Source organism: Caenorhabditis briggsae (assembly GCF_000004555.2).
Source record: "Caenorhabditis briggsae complete genome, chrIV, whole genome shotgun sequence".
Lineage (NCBI taxonomy): Eukaryota > Metazoa > Nematoda > Chromadorea > Rhabditida > Rhabditidae > Caenorhabditis > Caenorhabditis briggsae.
Window position 1 is genome coordinate 4,617,144 of NC_013487.2, and position 15,217 is coordinate 4,632,360.

Consider the following 15,217-nt stretch of genomic DNA (forward strand, 5'->3'; position numbering starts at 1 on the left):
GTCCGTGCAACTCTGTTGTATACTAAACAACATTAGAGCTTCCGTTTTGTAATTGATAACTTTTTGTAGAAACCCTATAAAGCGAGATGCGTGGTTTTAAAGTTTCACAACTCTCCCAGCAGTGCTAATGTTAGCTGTTTTCGGGACTCTGAAAAAAAAGATTGTACATTTTAACAAACTCTGGAAAATTTTCATTTGTCCGGATTCCGGATTCCGAGAAAATTTTTTGTTCAGGATTAAATATATATATATGTTAATTTTCAAGAATTCTCTGACTTTTTGAACTTCCGCTACTAAAAATGCAAAAATGAAGCACGATATCTGTTTTAAAACTTTTCTGCTCATTTTTAGAACTCAAAATTCCGGATTCCGTATTCCGTATTCCGGATTCCGGGCTTTTTTTTATTCCGGATTCCGAAAAATTAATTTCATTCCGGATTCCTTATTACGGATTCCGTGAAATTTTTGTTTGTCCGGATTCCGAGAAAATTATTTTGTTCCGGATTCCGGATTCCGGATTCCGTTTCTCGAAAAATTTATTTCGGACATCTCTGCTGTCTAAATCACAAATTCATTATTTAAAAAATTAATCCCAAATTTTGGAATGTTTTTTAGAAGCACTCGTAACAATCCATTGTCACAAAAATTTTATTCAGATAAAAATCCTGCTTCGAAATCTCTTGTAAATCCACGAATTTACTATTTACGAGGAATTATTAAAACATTTTTAGAAATATATTTTTTTTAATTTTAAAACTTTAGGTAATTCATAACTAGTCCAATTGAATAAATTTTGAGAGTTTTTCAAACATTTGTAATCAGCTATTTGGATTAACTAAATATAAAAACTTTTACAATTAATTATGTTGTTTCAGAAACTGTAGTATTTTTTTTTAATTTGATTAACGGCGAATTTTTTTAAATCTCAGTTTCACTCAATTCATGAATATCCGCGAAATACCAAAGTTTGTTAAGTTTCTAGTTCTCGGTGAAAATTTTATCAAAGTTGGAGAGGGTCGATTTTGGGCGAATTTTAGTTGCCATGTATTGGTGAACCCTCATTTTTGTGCACTTTTGACTTAGAACTCGCCTTTTGCTCAGGATATTCAATTTCAAACAAATGTATTCTAGTGGTATTTTGCACTCCGGATCTAAATCTGATGTTATCTTTTTTCAGCTAATGTTAAAATTTTACACGACGGCAGATTTTCAGTAATTTTTTTCAAAATCGGGAAAAAATCTAAATTTTCAGCTGAAAGGAAACGAGCTAGAAATGTGGTTTCAACACAAAAAATGCTCAAAATAGCAAGGATGACAGAGAATGTGTCTTAGTCAGTTGACAACTTTTTGATATCTTGCAAAAAAAGGATATCAACTTGATCAATTGGACGAGACCTTCTAGGGTCTATCTAACGCAAATTTCCTTTTCTTTTTGCCACATTTTCTAAATTTATTTATAATCTCCCAAATTAAATGTCTTCCTTGTACGAAACTGTGAATTTTGAATTCAATTTAAATTTACTCGCTGTTTCAAGTTCTTTACTTTAATTTCTGTTTCACGCTCTCCATGTAGTTTAATTCCGTTGATATCCTGTAATTAGAATCCAATAGTTTCGATCTTTCTGAACTGTTTTTTCTCTATTCCTACTGTAGAATGTCTACCGTAACCCATCCCCTCCTTCTTCTCCCCGAACCTTCTTCCCCAAATCGAAAACCCATCAATCTCTTCTAGAATCTCGTTGAAAACTGGCTTCTTATTCTCGAGATCCTTCTTATCATGTCTCGTATTAATGAAACAAAAGGGACTCTTTTCCCAAACATTTATGACTTCATTAATGCTAAAAATGACAAAAAATATCCCAGAGGTCCCAAGAAAAAAAACATGCACACATCACAGAAATCATCAATAAATTAGAATTAAAGTTTTAAGAACGTATCTGAAAGGGGTAAAGCAAAAAAGAGGTAATTAGAAGGTGATTAAGCCATTGGGTTGGCCTTCATGAGTGCAATATCACTGGCGACCATCTCTTTAACGAGCTCCTGGAAAATTGAAAATTATTGAAAAATAATGCAAAAGAATGCCACTTTTTTGAACAGTTTCTTGGTATTCCCATAAATTGGTCAAGGTGATAACCTAACTTCCTTGAAATAAATTTTCTAATCCATCAAAAGGAATGGCCTAACTTTTTCAAGAATGATAGAAAGGATTTGGAGCGTCTATATTTATTAGAACATTTCCAACTTTTACTGTTTCGAAACTGGCATTTATTTTTTATCAAACTTGAATATACATTACTGATTCAACGTAAAATACTCACCGGTACAGTAACCTTTGCCTCCCATCCGAGCGTCTTCTTCGCCTTTTCTGGGTTACCCAAAAGCGTCTCAACCTCAGTTGGTCTATAATACTTTGGTGACACTTTGACTCTCACAATTCCATCCTTATTCTTTCCCACTTCCTCAACACCTTCTCCTTCCCATTCCAATACTTCTCCGATTTCAGCGAATGCCAAATTGCAGAATTCTCTGACACTGAACTGTTTTCCAGTCGCAATCACAAAGTCATCTGGTGCATCGTGTTGAAGAATTCTCCACATTGCTTCGACGTACTCTCGGGCGTGTCCCCAATCACGAAGAGCACTCAGATTTCCGAGTTCAATCGATTCTTGTTGACCAAGACTGATTTTGGCGACGGAGCGAGTGATCTTACGGGTTACGAAGGTCTCACCTGGAAAGATAAGATTACTGCAGGCGGTTTTAATTTCGAAAGATGTTTAGCATTTCTACCGTAAAGCATGTAAGAAAGCTTTAGAGTTTGAATGAAAAGTTCCTACAGTAATCTTTTTTTCTGTTTCAAGATGTTGGTATTTTCTTTTTCAAATTGAACAGTTCTTTAGTATTCGTCCAACGCGTTTCAACTATAAATTCACTTTTCAAACTGTATCTAAATACTTCCAAAGCTGCCGTCCCTCTTCTAATAAAATGCCACTCCAATTCAAGCTCTATTATCTCGGTTAATTTAAAAGATAGCAATAAATTTTCAACTACCAAACTATTTCTGATTTTATGATGAACATTTTATCAATTCATAGATTTTTGGACAGAGAAAAATTGGGTCAAATGTAATCTAACACAAAATTATGGCTTATGTAATTACAAAAAGGGTTTTGTTCAGAAAAATAATTAGGTTTTATTTAATGTTTCAAAAGGTTCATATTATTTCTCTCCTCTTCATGAATTCTGGTGAATACCTAACACAGTAAACTTGTCTCAAAAGTGGGTGTATGTACATATTTTCAAAGTTACCGTATTAAAACGGCGCTTCACTTCGAGCTCAACTATCTGAATTTTATAAAAATTAACAAAACTTGTAAACTAGAAAGTGTTGATGATATTATGACAAACATTTTATCAGTTGACAAAAGTCTGATATCTCTTATAGAAAGTAAGATAATTTGGGTGAAAGTTAGAAATGAGAAGTCCAACGAGTTTCAATGAGTGAGAAATATAACCAATTTTTTTTGTGAAAAAAAACTTGATATTTTTTTTTGTTCCAACAGTTTGGTATATACTTCTTCTGGTTGGAAATTTTTGATTGGAATACAGCATTATGTCCTGTTTTTCTTAATTCTCTCTACGCGGGCTCGTAAAAAGCTCTCTTAATACAAATTCACGGTGGAATAAAGATCCGATTTTTTCTGTTTCCACAGGTAGATAAAAATTTCTTATGGTGGCAAACTTCTGATCCTTTCCAATCTTGCTTCACAGACTCTATAAAGCAACAAACCTCTACGCGGACTCTCATGATTGAAGAGAATTCCATTGCATGCGAACATTTTATAAGCCTCTCGGTAGTTGACAACAATCCAGTATCCATACATTTTAGCAACAGCATACGGTGATCTTGGATAGAACGGAGTCTTTTCACTTTGTGGAATCTCTTGTACTTTTCCGTACAACTCCGATGTCGACGCTTGATAGAAACGCACTTTTTCGGTGAGACGACACGCGTGGATGGCGTCGAGAAGACGAAGAGTTCCGACGGCATCTACTTCAGCAGTGTATTCAGGAAGATCAAAAGAGACTTTGACATGGGACTGAGCAGCCAAATGGTATACCTGGAATGTTTCAAATTTGCGGAAAAATATTTTTTTATGTTTCGAAAACATGATTTTTGTCAGTTATCTGTATCAGCCTATTGTTCGAGGCTTTTTCTCTTTACCTCAGTTGGCTCAATCGTCGAAATCAACTTGATCAAACACGACGAATCGGTCATATCTCCGTAATGAAGAGAGAACGAAGAATCTCCATTGTGAGTCATTGGATTACTGTAGAGATGTTCGATACGGGCGGTGTTGAAAGAAGACGAACGACGGATGATTCCATGAACTTTGTATCCCTTGGAGAGAAGAAGTTCGGCAAGGTAGGAGCCATCCTGGAATTGTATTTTTTGCTGTTTCGACAAAGTGGTAAGGGTGGGAAAGAGATAGTGAAAGTATGCTCTTAAACGGTTCGTTAAGAAAAATTAGTTTAATTTTTGAAAAAAGGGGTTTAAATTTTGAGCCAGTTTATCTCGGTCCCTGTTGATGATATACAAAAGTTGTCAACTAATCTACTTCTTACTAATGAAACTTTTCTATCTGTCTGTGTGTGTGTCTGTGTGTCTTGGACATTTACTTGAATACCTCAAAGGGACATGGGACTTCTATAGTGGTGTGTGGTATGTAGTCATGGACTGCCGAGTGCTTCATGCCCATGGTGTCCTGGGCCTTCTAGCTAACAGGGAACCTATAGGGTTGAGAATCGAAATTTTCAAAATTATGCTCAAACTCACTAAGACTTCAGAAAATTATGCAAAACGGTTTTTTGACCTATCTATGTCCGTCCTACAGAGTTTGAGCTCAAATCTCCAAAATTAAAAATGTTTGAAAAAAAAACTTTTTTTGGTGAAACACTTCATTTTCGAACATTTGGCCTACTGGAAATGTGGTTTTAGTGTTTTTCTTTTGTCTACAGGCATTAAAAATTCAGAACATTCCAATAACTTCTTGAAAATTCCGAAATATTCTAGAAAATTCCCAAATACTCTGGAATATATCAGAAAATTCTAGAATATTCCAGAAAGTTCTAGAGGTTATAGATAATTCTAGAAAATTCTATAACATTCAGAGAGCTTTAGAAAACTCCGGAATGTCCTAGAATATTTCAGAACATTCTAGAACTTTTCAGAAAACTCCAAAACATTCCAGTACATTTCAGAAAATTCTAGAAAAAAAGAGAATATTCCAAAAAACTCCAAAAAAATTCTAGAAAGTTTAGAACATTCTAGAAAGTTCCAGAACATTCTAAAAAGTCCAGACCATTCTAGAACAAACCGAGAAGTTCCATAACTTTCGAGAAGTTTCAAGAAATTACAGAAAACCTCAAAACATTCTAGAAAGTATCAGAAAATTCTTGAAAGTTCCAAAACATTCTAAAACATTTCAAAAATTCCAGAAAATTCTGGAAAATTCCTGAAAATTCCAGAAAATTCTATAAAGTTCCAGAACATTCCGGAACATTCTAGAAAACTCCAAACGAGTATCCAGAAATTCCCATATTAGTGACATCCAAAATTTAAAGTTAAAATACTTGGAAGTTTCGGGGACTCGGAAAGGGGAAAATCTATACATTAGAAATTCAAGTGTAAGATACAGTGAACGGAAGCCAGGAGGTTTGGTTTGAGCCCCCGAGAGGGGGCTCAAACCGACTGGTAAATTGCTATTCATTATATCAGAAGTGTTCTGGCAGTTGACATATTCTTAATAAGTCGCATAGGAGCCAAGAAAATTAATCTAAAATTTGACAGTGTAGGGCTATTCTATTACAGGTTTTACGCTATTTGGGCTGTCATCTACTTCTCTCCGGAACCGCGTAAAAATTATATATTTTGTATCCAGAACTTTTGGAAAATTGTAGTTTCATTAATAGGACAAAATTTCAGAATTTCCACTGTCAAACATTGCTTGTTTCAATTTCAGAGAAACGGTAGATCGAATTTTGCATGTGAACTATTTTGCGGCTGGTAGACAACTTCAGACATATTTTTGTGAGACATTTTTGAACTTTCAACGTACTTGAAGCATACATAAATTTTGAAACTTTGAGCAGTCATTGGTGTCTCACGATTTTCCTCTTGTTCTTACCAAATAAAAACGGTAGAAAGTTATGGTGGTTTTTGTTCAGGGACCTGCGCCATAATTAAGATTGACATAATAGCTTTAAACGGATTTTTAGAATATTATAGCCCTCCTAGACCACGCCCTCAACTTTCTGAAATTTTAAAACAATTTCGGTTTCACCGACATGTTGAAATCCAAAAATTTATCTATGAAGTAATGTGTCCTGTGTCCCCGAAAAACGAACCTGTCCAGAAATTCCAGTTATCAGAGCCACTTTGCGTGCTCTGAATGCCGCTAACTCTGCTGCTGGAGTGGTCATCACTTCGTGACTCTGTCCGATACACGCTTCGAGACCCTGAAAATTACAGAAATTTAGATCATAATATTGGGAACCCGAATCCCTATTAGCAGGACAATAGGGATACATAAAGGACTCAATTACCGTTTCTCCATCCTTCGACATTTCTTTAATGTTTTAGAAAAAAATAGAGAGAAAATCAGAAGTCGGATAGATATGAATCTGTTTTTAGGTATGCAGCCGAAACGCACAAAAACGACACGTTGATGTTTATGGAGATGAAAAAGAGAGAAGGTGGAAGATATACAAAGAGACAGAGGAAGGGTAGAACGTGGCACTTTACATATATGGATGTACATTTTATGCGCTCTGACTCTCTTACGGGACAATGCGGCTGTATCAATAGAACATTGGTACAAAGGGTTTGATACTGTTTCGGGATATTTTTAAATTTTTGAATAGAAATAGTTTTTACATTGCATATTCTTTCCAAAAATTGAAAAACGTTCTATGTAAATCTTACAAGACTCCGACCAAAAAAAATTCATGGCAACAAAATTGGTAAAAAGTATCTAGATTCACATAGCAACAAAGAATAAATTTGCAAAAAATCTCGGAAAAAAGCAAAAACCCTCAGTCCTGGTAACTGATAGAAGGTTCTCGTATTTTCAATCGAATTCCCACCAAAACTGAAAATTAACCGTTTTTTCGACAATTTTAGAGAAGTCGTAGGATTTTCAGTTTTGGGAGGAATTAAATAAATAACGTTTTTTTTCCTAGGGATTTTTAATGAGTACAAAAGGTTCATGTCGTTCATATAGATTGTATGAAACATTATAAAATTTGAGAAACCCAATTCTTATGAAATCAGATATTCTCGAAAAGCTGAAAACAATAAAAATCTAGTTTTAGATTTACAGCTAAATTGAGAATTCAACTAGGAGTGAGAGTCTCCCTGACGTTTTCAAAAGTTACAGTTTTTAGGTTCTTAATTGAAATTGGAAACTTTTAAAAACCTTTTTTCGTGTCTTGAGAAGAATAAAAATGTATGTTTCTAGTCAAATAAACAGTATCTTCGAAACAGTGATATAAATTGTAATGGGTGAATATCTAAAAATAACTTTTTGCTTTACACTTAAGATCCTCGAGGACTTGAACTCGTGGACTAAATATTGAAAAAAAAACCATATAAAATACGCAGCCGAAAACTGAAAGGGTAAACGAAAGAGTGCATGTTCTCGTTCAGAAAAACTGAGTTTTTTTTTGAAAATATTTTTTTATTAGCTTTTCAATGCAAAATCACTATGGTTCACTGTCAACTTTCGATTTTCGACCATTTCAATCACTGTTTTTCGACGGATTTTGAGTCGAACAAGGGCTAGAAAACCATGTTCAACAAATAAGAACTCACAAAAATACATTCTGTACAAAAATAGAGAAACTTCGAGCAAAAAAAAGATTTAATCGGAAATTTCACATGACCACCAAAAACTTTGAAAAATTCGAAATAATTAACTTCGAAAAAATTAGTGATTTCTGCTTTTTAAAGATTACTATTCGGCAGAAACACGAAAACTAGTGTCAAAAACTTATTTGACGCCCGAAATAGGTGCATAGAAGTTTGATTTTAAAAAAAAAGCAAGAAGTAATTTCAAAACGAAGGAGTTGAACCCCAGACCTCCAGATTATAACACCACTACTACCAACAGGGCGCGAGGGGGTTCATGTGAGTGGTGTTCCCCGGAGGTTCCCAGGAGGCGAAACAAGGGAGGAAAGTGAGGTTAACAATGGTTAAGGATTCGGAAACTTTCAGACGAAAATTTTCAGCATTTTTGGAAAAAGTGCATATACAGATTTTGACAGGAGATTTACAAGGGCGAAAACTAACCACTGTCAAAAAATTAGCAAATTCTCAACCACTTTCTGAAACGACTTCCCTGCTTAGTTATAGTGGTTCAAAATTCCCAGGTTGGGCGGGAACCTTGAAAAAAAATTAAATTTTACTGTTCCAGATGCACCACATTATCTTGTAATATAAAAAAATTGTTTAATGTAGTTGGTTTACACTGACAAGGTTTTTAATCCACTAAAAATGAAAAACACATTTTGGATAAACGGACAATTTAAAAAATTTCAAATTGATGTTTGAACAATCACTCTTCCAGCTTTCAAGGTTTTCTTTATATTATTTCAAAATATTTTGTAAAAGGTACACACACCTCAAGTTTAAACGATCCCATTGTTCCAATAATTTCAGAAATATTAGAAAATCTTGACTGGTTAGTAAGCATTACCACTGACATAAAATGAATTGGGATTCAGATATAAAGTATGGATAACCAAAAGAGAAAGTTGCCTGTTCCCTTTTTCTACAATCTCGGCGCAAATTCAAAGAATCTAATCTGAATTCCGTGATCCTAATGAACGATACAAACGGCTTTTTCTGGATTCATTCTTTAAACAAAAGAATGTTTGTAGATTGAAAACAGAGATCTGAATTAAGATATTTAAATGAATTTGGGGATTTTTGAAACCCATAAAAGCTTAAATTTACCTCAATATGTTGAAATGAGCAGTTCATTTTTAGTAGCTTTGATTTTTCTTATTTTTGGAAGAGAGAAATGGAAGTAGCATCCCAGGGAGAAACATAAGGAGAGGAAATATTGTCATAGAAACAGGAAAACGGAGGAAGGAAGAGAAAGAGCTCAAAGATGTTGAGAACGCGCTCCTAGGACAATAGGGCTCATAATAGGAAGGTTAGGGTTGAATAAGGACAGAGTAAGTGCGCTCCGGGATACTTTCAGATTTGGGTTGAACAAAGGCATGGTACGTGTGTTCTGGTACTCCAAACTTTGAGGCAATTTTTCTCGGTTCTTATCAAAGATATCAGAAAGTGGTCAACTGACAAAATGTTTATCATGTTATCAACAATATTTTGTCAGTTGACGACTTTGTGATATCTTTTACAGGAAATGAGATATATGGGCTCAAAGTTGACTGTTTGATAATAGGGTTCACGACGATTGCTTCAGTTACAGTAAGCCAATTTTTTTTAGAATCCGAAAAAGTTTTTTCAAAATTTTGAACTTCTGGATTTATTCAAGTTTGCCTAAAATTTAACAGTTTCAAGTTTATGTCATTTTACAAATATTAAGACTTTCTGTATTGCGTTAACGGGCATATTAGGTAAAAATCGAACTTGAAAATTCTGAAAAAAATGCGAAATTGAAAAACGTTCAAAACTCCATGCGACTTTGATTACTGTAGGTTTCTTTTTGATAATTATTCTGGCTTGTTTTTTTCTCAATTATTTTTGGCGATGTTCGACTAATTTTAGTCTTTTTTCCTTCTTAAAAAATCACTGAAATTTATTAAAAATCGACAAAAAATTTGAAAAATAGCTTAAAATTGATACTGTACTGAAAATTTGGGCTACTGTATTAAAGGCGCATGCATATTTGAACCAAAATTTTCGGCATCGCTTTGAGATTACAGTAATTTAGATGTGAATCCAGTTTTTTCTCAAAATTTCAAATTAAAAAATTTTCCTTTTCACAAAGTTTATATAGTTAGGCTTTCAGATTATTTGACAATCTTCGAGCTGCAATTTCATCACAAATAAAACTTTTTTCCAAAAATATTCCAGTTTCATGAAGTTTCTAATCTCCCAGTTTTCTAACCGAAATAGTTTCTTTATAATTTTGAAGAACCATGAAAAACCGTACAAATCCCGAAAAATTAAATTAATTACCTCCATTTTCTCTCCTATTATTATATTATTATTATCTCGTTGCTCAGCCATGTTTTTGTAGAATATTCTCGAGAAAAATTGTATGTCAGGAGACCGTTAGCTGAAGTCCAATTCAATAAAAGTCCACGAATTTCGAGATTCTAATCGAGAAACGGAAAATCAGGAAAAGAGACGCAGAGAAGAAGAGTGGCGAAGACCTAATTATACGTGGAAACAAAGGGTGTGGTAGTACCCAAAAACGATAAGGTTTTCGATAACGGAGAAGACACCAACAAATGCTCCCCGAGCCCCCAGAAATCGATAAATTTGCATCCTGAAGAGTCGCTCTCTCCCCCTGCCAACTGGCGTTTTCACCCTGTGTCTGCGTCTCTTCTACTCCCCTTCTCTCTCGTTTTGGGTTTTGAATTGAAAAAGATCCGCATCAACAATGCATGAGTGTGTGGCCTAGTTTTGGTTTGAGGGCAAATATAGGAGGACAGCTGGTATTATATGTATTTTTATATGTATTTTTTGTTCTGTGACATCACAAAGCTATACAAGTGTACAGTAATTCTCGTTGTTTCAATTTAACTTGAAAACGGGCCCTACCATAGATTCTTTCAGAATCATTATTTTCAGACCAACTAAATTAGATACAATAGAACTGGATGAGTACTACAAAATGATACTGACTAGGATACTGTATCTTGTCTATGAACAAATTTACAAGCCAAAAACTGTCTCACAGCTTTATGGCCTTGTAACATTGTTCATAGAAAAGATACAGCAATCGAAATTGTATCATTTTGTAGAACTCGTCGAGTTTTATTATATTTACTTCAGTTGGTCCAAAAATTGATTTTAAAAGAAACTATGACAGAGTCCATTTTTCAATTACAACTTCAAGAACGAGTAAATGACACGGAGAACAAAAAAGTGCCTATAAAGACGAACGCGGCGCCAATTGTATGAAACATGTTGAATGCGTTGTTAAATACGAAAAATGAGATTAAGAGGGAGAAGAATTTTCGAAGAGTTAGGACCATCGTGACGTTGAGCGATGTGGTGACTGCGGAGAGCATGTAGACGCCTTTGGTGCAGCCGAATCTGGAAGATTTGGAATTTTCAACATTTTTTGAAAAATTTGAATTATTTTTTTGGAATCATTACTATGTCGCGTATGTCGCGTTCCGTTTAACCCACTCAAAGTTAACCTATTGAGCTGAAACCTGGGTGTAGCGGTTAACGCACTATGCTTTTGGCCGCGCTATGCGGGTTCGAGTCCGCTCGGTGACAACTTTTTTGGTTTTTTGTAGAGAGTTCAGAGATGAATATGAAAATGCCCGACTGTTTTTCAATCGGTTTGAATGAAATCCTAGCAATGATTTTCCCAGTTTCATTAGTTTCAAGTTGATAGGAAAGTTATTGAAGTTTTTCGTTTTTTTTGGTGCCACCAGCAAATTTCAGATAAGAATTTGATAGATAATTCGGTGAATTTTGCGCTTTCTTTCTTCAGAGGCAAGTTCAAATACCACGAAATTCTTAATAAAGAGCAGACGGTCCTATAACATTACAAAAAGCTGAAGATCCCGCAACCGCAAAGAAAGAACCAAAGCTTTAAAAATGATTTAGGGCGACGGTCTGGAGAAGTGCCATAAGGTTATATGATAGAGAGTTTGCGAGCAGTAACAACTTTCCAGTTTCAGTTTTCTGAAATCATTGAATTGTAAAATTTTATAGTTCACGAGTTTCCTGATTCTCAAACGTTCGAACTTCTGAGATTCTGATTCACCCTTCTTTAGAAATTTAAAGCTTCAGAATTCCAGAGTTTTTGAATTGCCGAATTCCCGAATTTCGTTTTGTTTTTAATTCGGTTTCTGAGTTCCAAAAATTTTTAGTAATTATCAAACTTCTAAGATTCTGGGAATTTGAATTACCTATACAATTTCAGAATTCTTAGTTTTGATGCGGCTAATTTCAAAAAGTTTTTTGAATGACTGAATTACCGAATTCAGGAATACCTAAGATTCTTAATCTTTAAATTCGCATTTCCTCAGTTTCACGATTTCCGAGTTATGAGAAAAAAAATCAGAAACGGAAAAATAGTAGAATTTTGAAAGTCGAAATTCCAAAATTCCGAACATTTTGGGTGTTTTAAAACTCTAAAACTGGCCTTGGACTTTCTGAATCCATGAACTTCTCGATATTCAGTAAATTCAAAAACTCCACAATTTCAAAGTTATGATCTGAGATTTACAATTGAGAAAGATACTTCCGAATTTTCGAATTCGTAAGTTTCTGAACTTTCGGTATATAACTTTTCGAAATTCCAGTTTCTAAATACTTCTATTTCTGTATTCTTACATCCTGAGTTTTCAGATTTTTTAATTCCGAGATTTCGACTAAAGAAGGTTGAAAAAAAAACGTAGATTGACTTCCCTATTTAAAGTTTGAATTCCTTAATTACAGAAACCCAAAATTTAATCTTTTTTGAACTATTAGGTTGGCAGGAAAGTAACTGCCCATTTTTTATGAGTAAATAACACAAACACAAGAATAATCCAGAATTAGCAATATGCACCGTCGTGATCCACAACATGTTGGCAATGTTCAGGTAACTTGTGGGTACCATCCCTCCAAAAGCCATCTAGTGGCAAGCCAAAGTATCCCTCCAGTCCATTTTTTCATGCATCAAGTGTGTTAAAGTCCTTAAGCTCCAGATGACGTTGTATACTTTTGAATAACTAATGATCTGATAGAGCTGAATCAGGTCTTTAACGGGGGTAAAGGAGAACCGTCCAGCCAAAGCGGCTCAGGTACGGCGTGACTTTCCGTGAACATGAGGTTTTTTCATTTTTTACCTGCAGTCAAGTCAGACCTGAGCAGCTTCAGCGGGACCGTTCTCCCTCACCTACTTATAGTCCAGACTGAGCTCTATCAGATTATTGGATATTCGGAGAGATACAACCTCATCTAGAGAATACGAAAATTTGCAGCATTTATGTGAAAAACAGGAAAAATGAATACTTTGATTCGCGGCTAGCTGGCTTTTGAAGGTATTGTCTCCACAAGTTATCTGAACATTGCCAACATGTCGTGGACCACGACGGTACATACTGCTAATCTTGGATTGATCCTGCTTTTGTATTATTCACAAATTAAACAAGGGACAATTACTTTCCTGCCAAACTAATATTTGTAAGAAAATTGAAATTTTGAACTTCGAAAATTTCGAATTCACTTATCTCAGAACTAAAAGCTCAAAATCCTGATTATCTTTAAAAGTGGACATTTCAGAAACACTGAAATTCTTAACTCTCAATTTTGAGACCCTGAATAAAAGTGGAGAAATCTTTTTATAAGATTACGGGTACTGTAACCGGAGGCCAGGAGGTTAAGCCCCGAAGGGGCGTAAACCGACTGGTTTTTTAATTTCAAAAATTTTCTTTTCACCGAAAATAAGTGGATTTTCTAGAATTTTTTGTAATTTTTTAGATTTTTGAATTTTTCGAAAATTTTTAGTTAAAATAGCGAAGTTAAATGTTTATTGAAGGAATTTGAATTTCGAACTTTTTGAAGCTGTTCGAATTTTCCAAAAAATTATTTTGTTCAAAAATTCGAATTCTGAGAATTCTGTGGTTTTCAGTTTTTTTTCTAGAAATATTCAAAGAAAAAACTTTAAAAATTGACGATTTAGGACGTTTTTTTTTTGATTTTCAAAATTTTGAAAAATCTGTCGTTTTTGAAATTTTCAGGAAATCCTAGAAATCGCAGTTATCCAAATTTTAATCAAAGTTCTTTTTTAGAAATTCAATAATAAAATTTTTCAAAATTTCGATTTTTTAAATTCTTAAATTTTTCAAAAAAAATTCAAATTGAAATTTTCGACTTTTTAAGGGTTTTTCAGAAATTCTGAAAAAAAAATTTTCCTAATAATCTTCTCTTCATTAGAACTGAGAACTTTGTGATTTTTCAATTTTCGCGGAAATTCTAAATTTTGCATTCTTGAAATTTCTCAAAAACTTATCATATTGAATTTTATTCGTAATTTTTAGGTCCTCTTTTCAGAACTCACTGAAAAAGGCAAATCGCAAAAATATAGATCCACGCCGATGGAACTACCGTATCAATTCCAGCTACAACAAACGACGGCGTCTTATTCGCCGCATAGAACGCCGGCATCATTTCGTCGCCGACCAACGCGAACGCTGGAATCGACAGAAAGTGCTGAAATCGTTTTTTGAATATTTTTTTTCAAATTTTCGGATTTTTCTACCACATAGAACATCATCTCCTCGTTGTGTTTCCCATGTTTCTGATAGAAAGTCTCTTGATAGAGACCCAAATATGCACTGAGAATTAGAGAAAATGACAAAAGACAAATTCCAACAACGAATGGAGGAACGGGAATGGTCCACGAGTTGGAGTCGATTCCAGAACGAATCTGAACCCTTGAAAAGTTGAATGCACCTTTAAAAATCTGAAAACCCACATTTTCAGCGCCCGGCTCATAACTTGCCAGTGTAAAAATCACAATTCCAGCGGTTACTACTATCACAGCGATAATTTGTTTTAAGTTATACCGATAGCTTCGTATAATGTAGCCCATTGTCATGTTTGTCAGAAGTGTGCCCTAAAAATTTAAACTTCCCGCTTAACAAATTTTTTAAAGATTTTTACCGATTTAAAAATGATAAAAAGCGGAAAATATATAGCAAACTTCAGTGCTAAATTGTTGGCCATGTTGACTGTGAAAAATATGGCTACAATTTTCGCATACGATTTGATTGGTATTCGATTCGGCACTGTGAAGAATTTCGAATGAAACATCAGTCCGTAGGTAGCGGTGAAGATGAACGAGGAGAATGTGATGAGGTTTAAACTGTTTTTAACATATCTGAAAATTAGAAATCTTGACTGGAAGGATTTTTTGAAAGTTAGTACGTTTGCAAATACTCAATGCCCGCTTGACACCCGACACAGCCGAATAACGTCGTTGAGATCACTGCCGCCGCCATGTTTCTGGAA

At 34.5% G+C, this 15,217-nt stretch overlaps 2 protein-coding genes across 2 annotated transcripts; both read right to left on the reverse strand.

The window, feature by feature from the left end:
* Positions 1-1,977: 1,977 nt before the first annotated feature.
* On the reverse strand, positions 1,978-10,216 carry CBG21737 (the record flags this gene model as incomplete). Its single annotated transcript, XM_045235221.1, has 6 exons — positions 1,978-2,040; positions 2,319-2,728; positions 3,788-4,118; positions 4,223-4,435; positions 6,406-6,516; positions 10,211-10,216. The coding sequence occupies 6 exons, from the start codon at positions 10,214-10,216 to the stop codon at positions 1,978-1,980; spliced, it is 1,134 nt and encodes a 377-aa protein (XP_045097372.1).
* Positions 10,217-11,091: 875 nt separating this feature from the next.
* Positions 11,092-15,207, reverse strand: Cbr-nstp-1 (the record flags this gene model as incomplete). Its single annotated transcript, XM_002632930.2, has 6 exons — positions 11,092-11,296; positions 14,265-14,416; positions 14,466-14,633; positions 14,682-14,822; positions 14,870-15,086; positions 15,134-15,207. The coding sequence occupies 6 exons, from the start codon at positions 15,205-15,207 to the stop codon at positions 11,092-11,094; spliced, it is 957 nt and encodes a 318-aa protein (XP_002632976.2).
* Between the last annotated feature and the right edge of the window lie 10 nt (positions 15,208-15,217).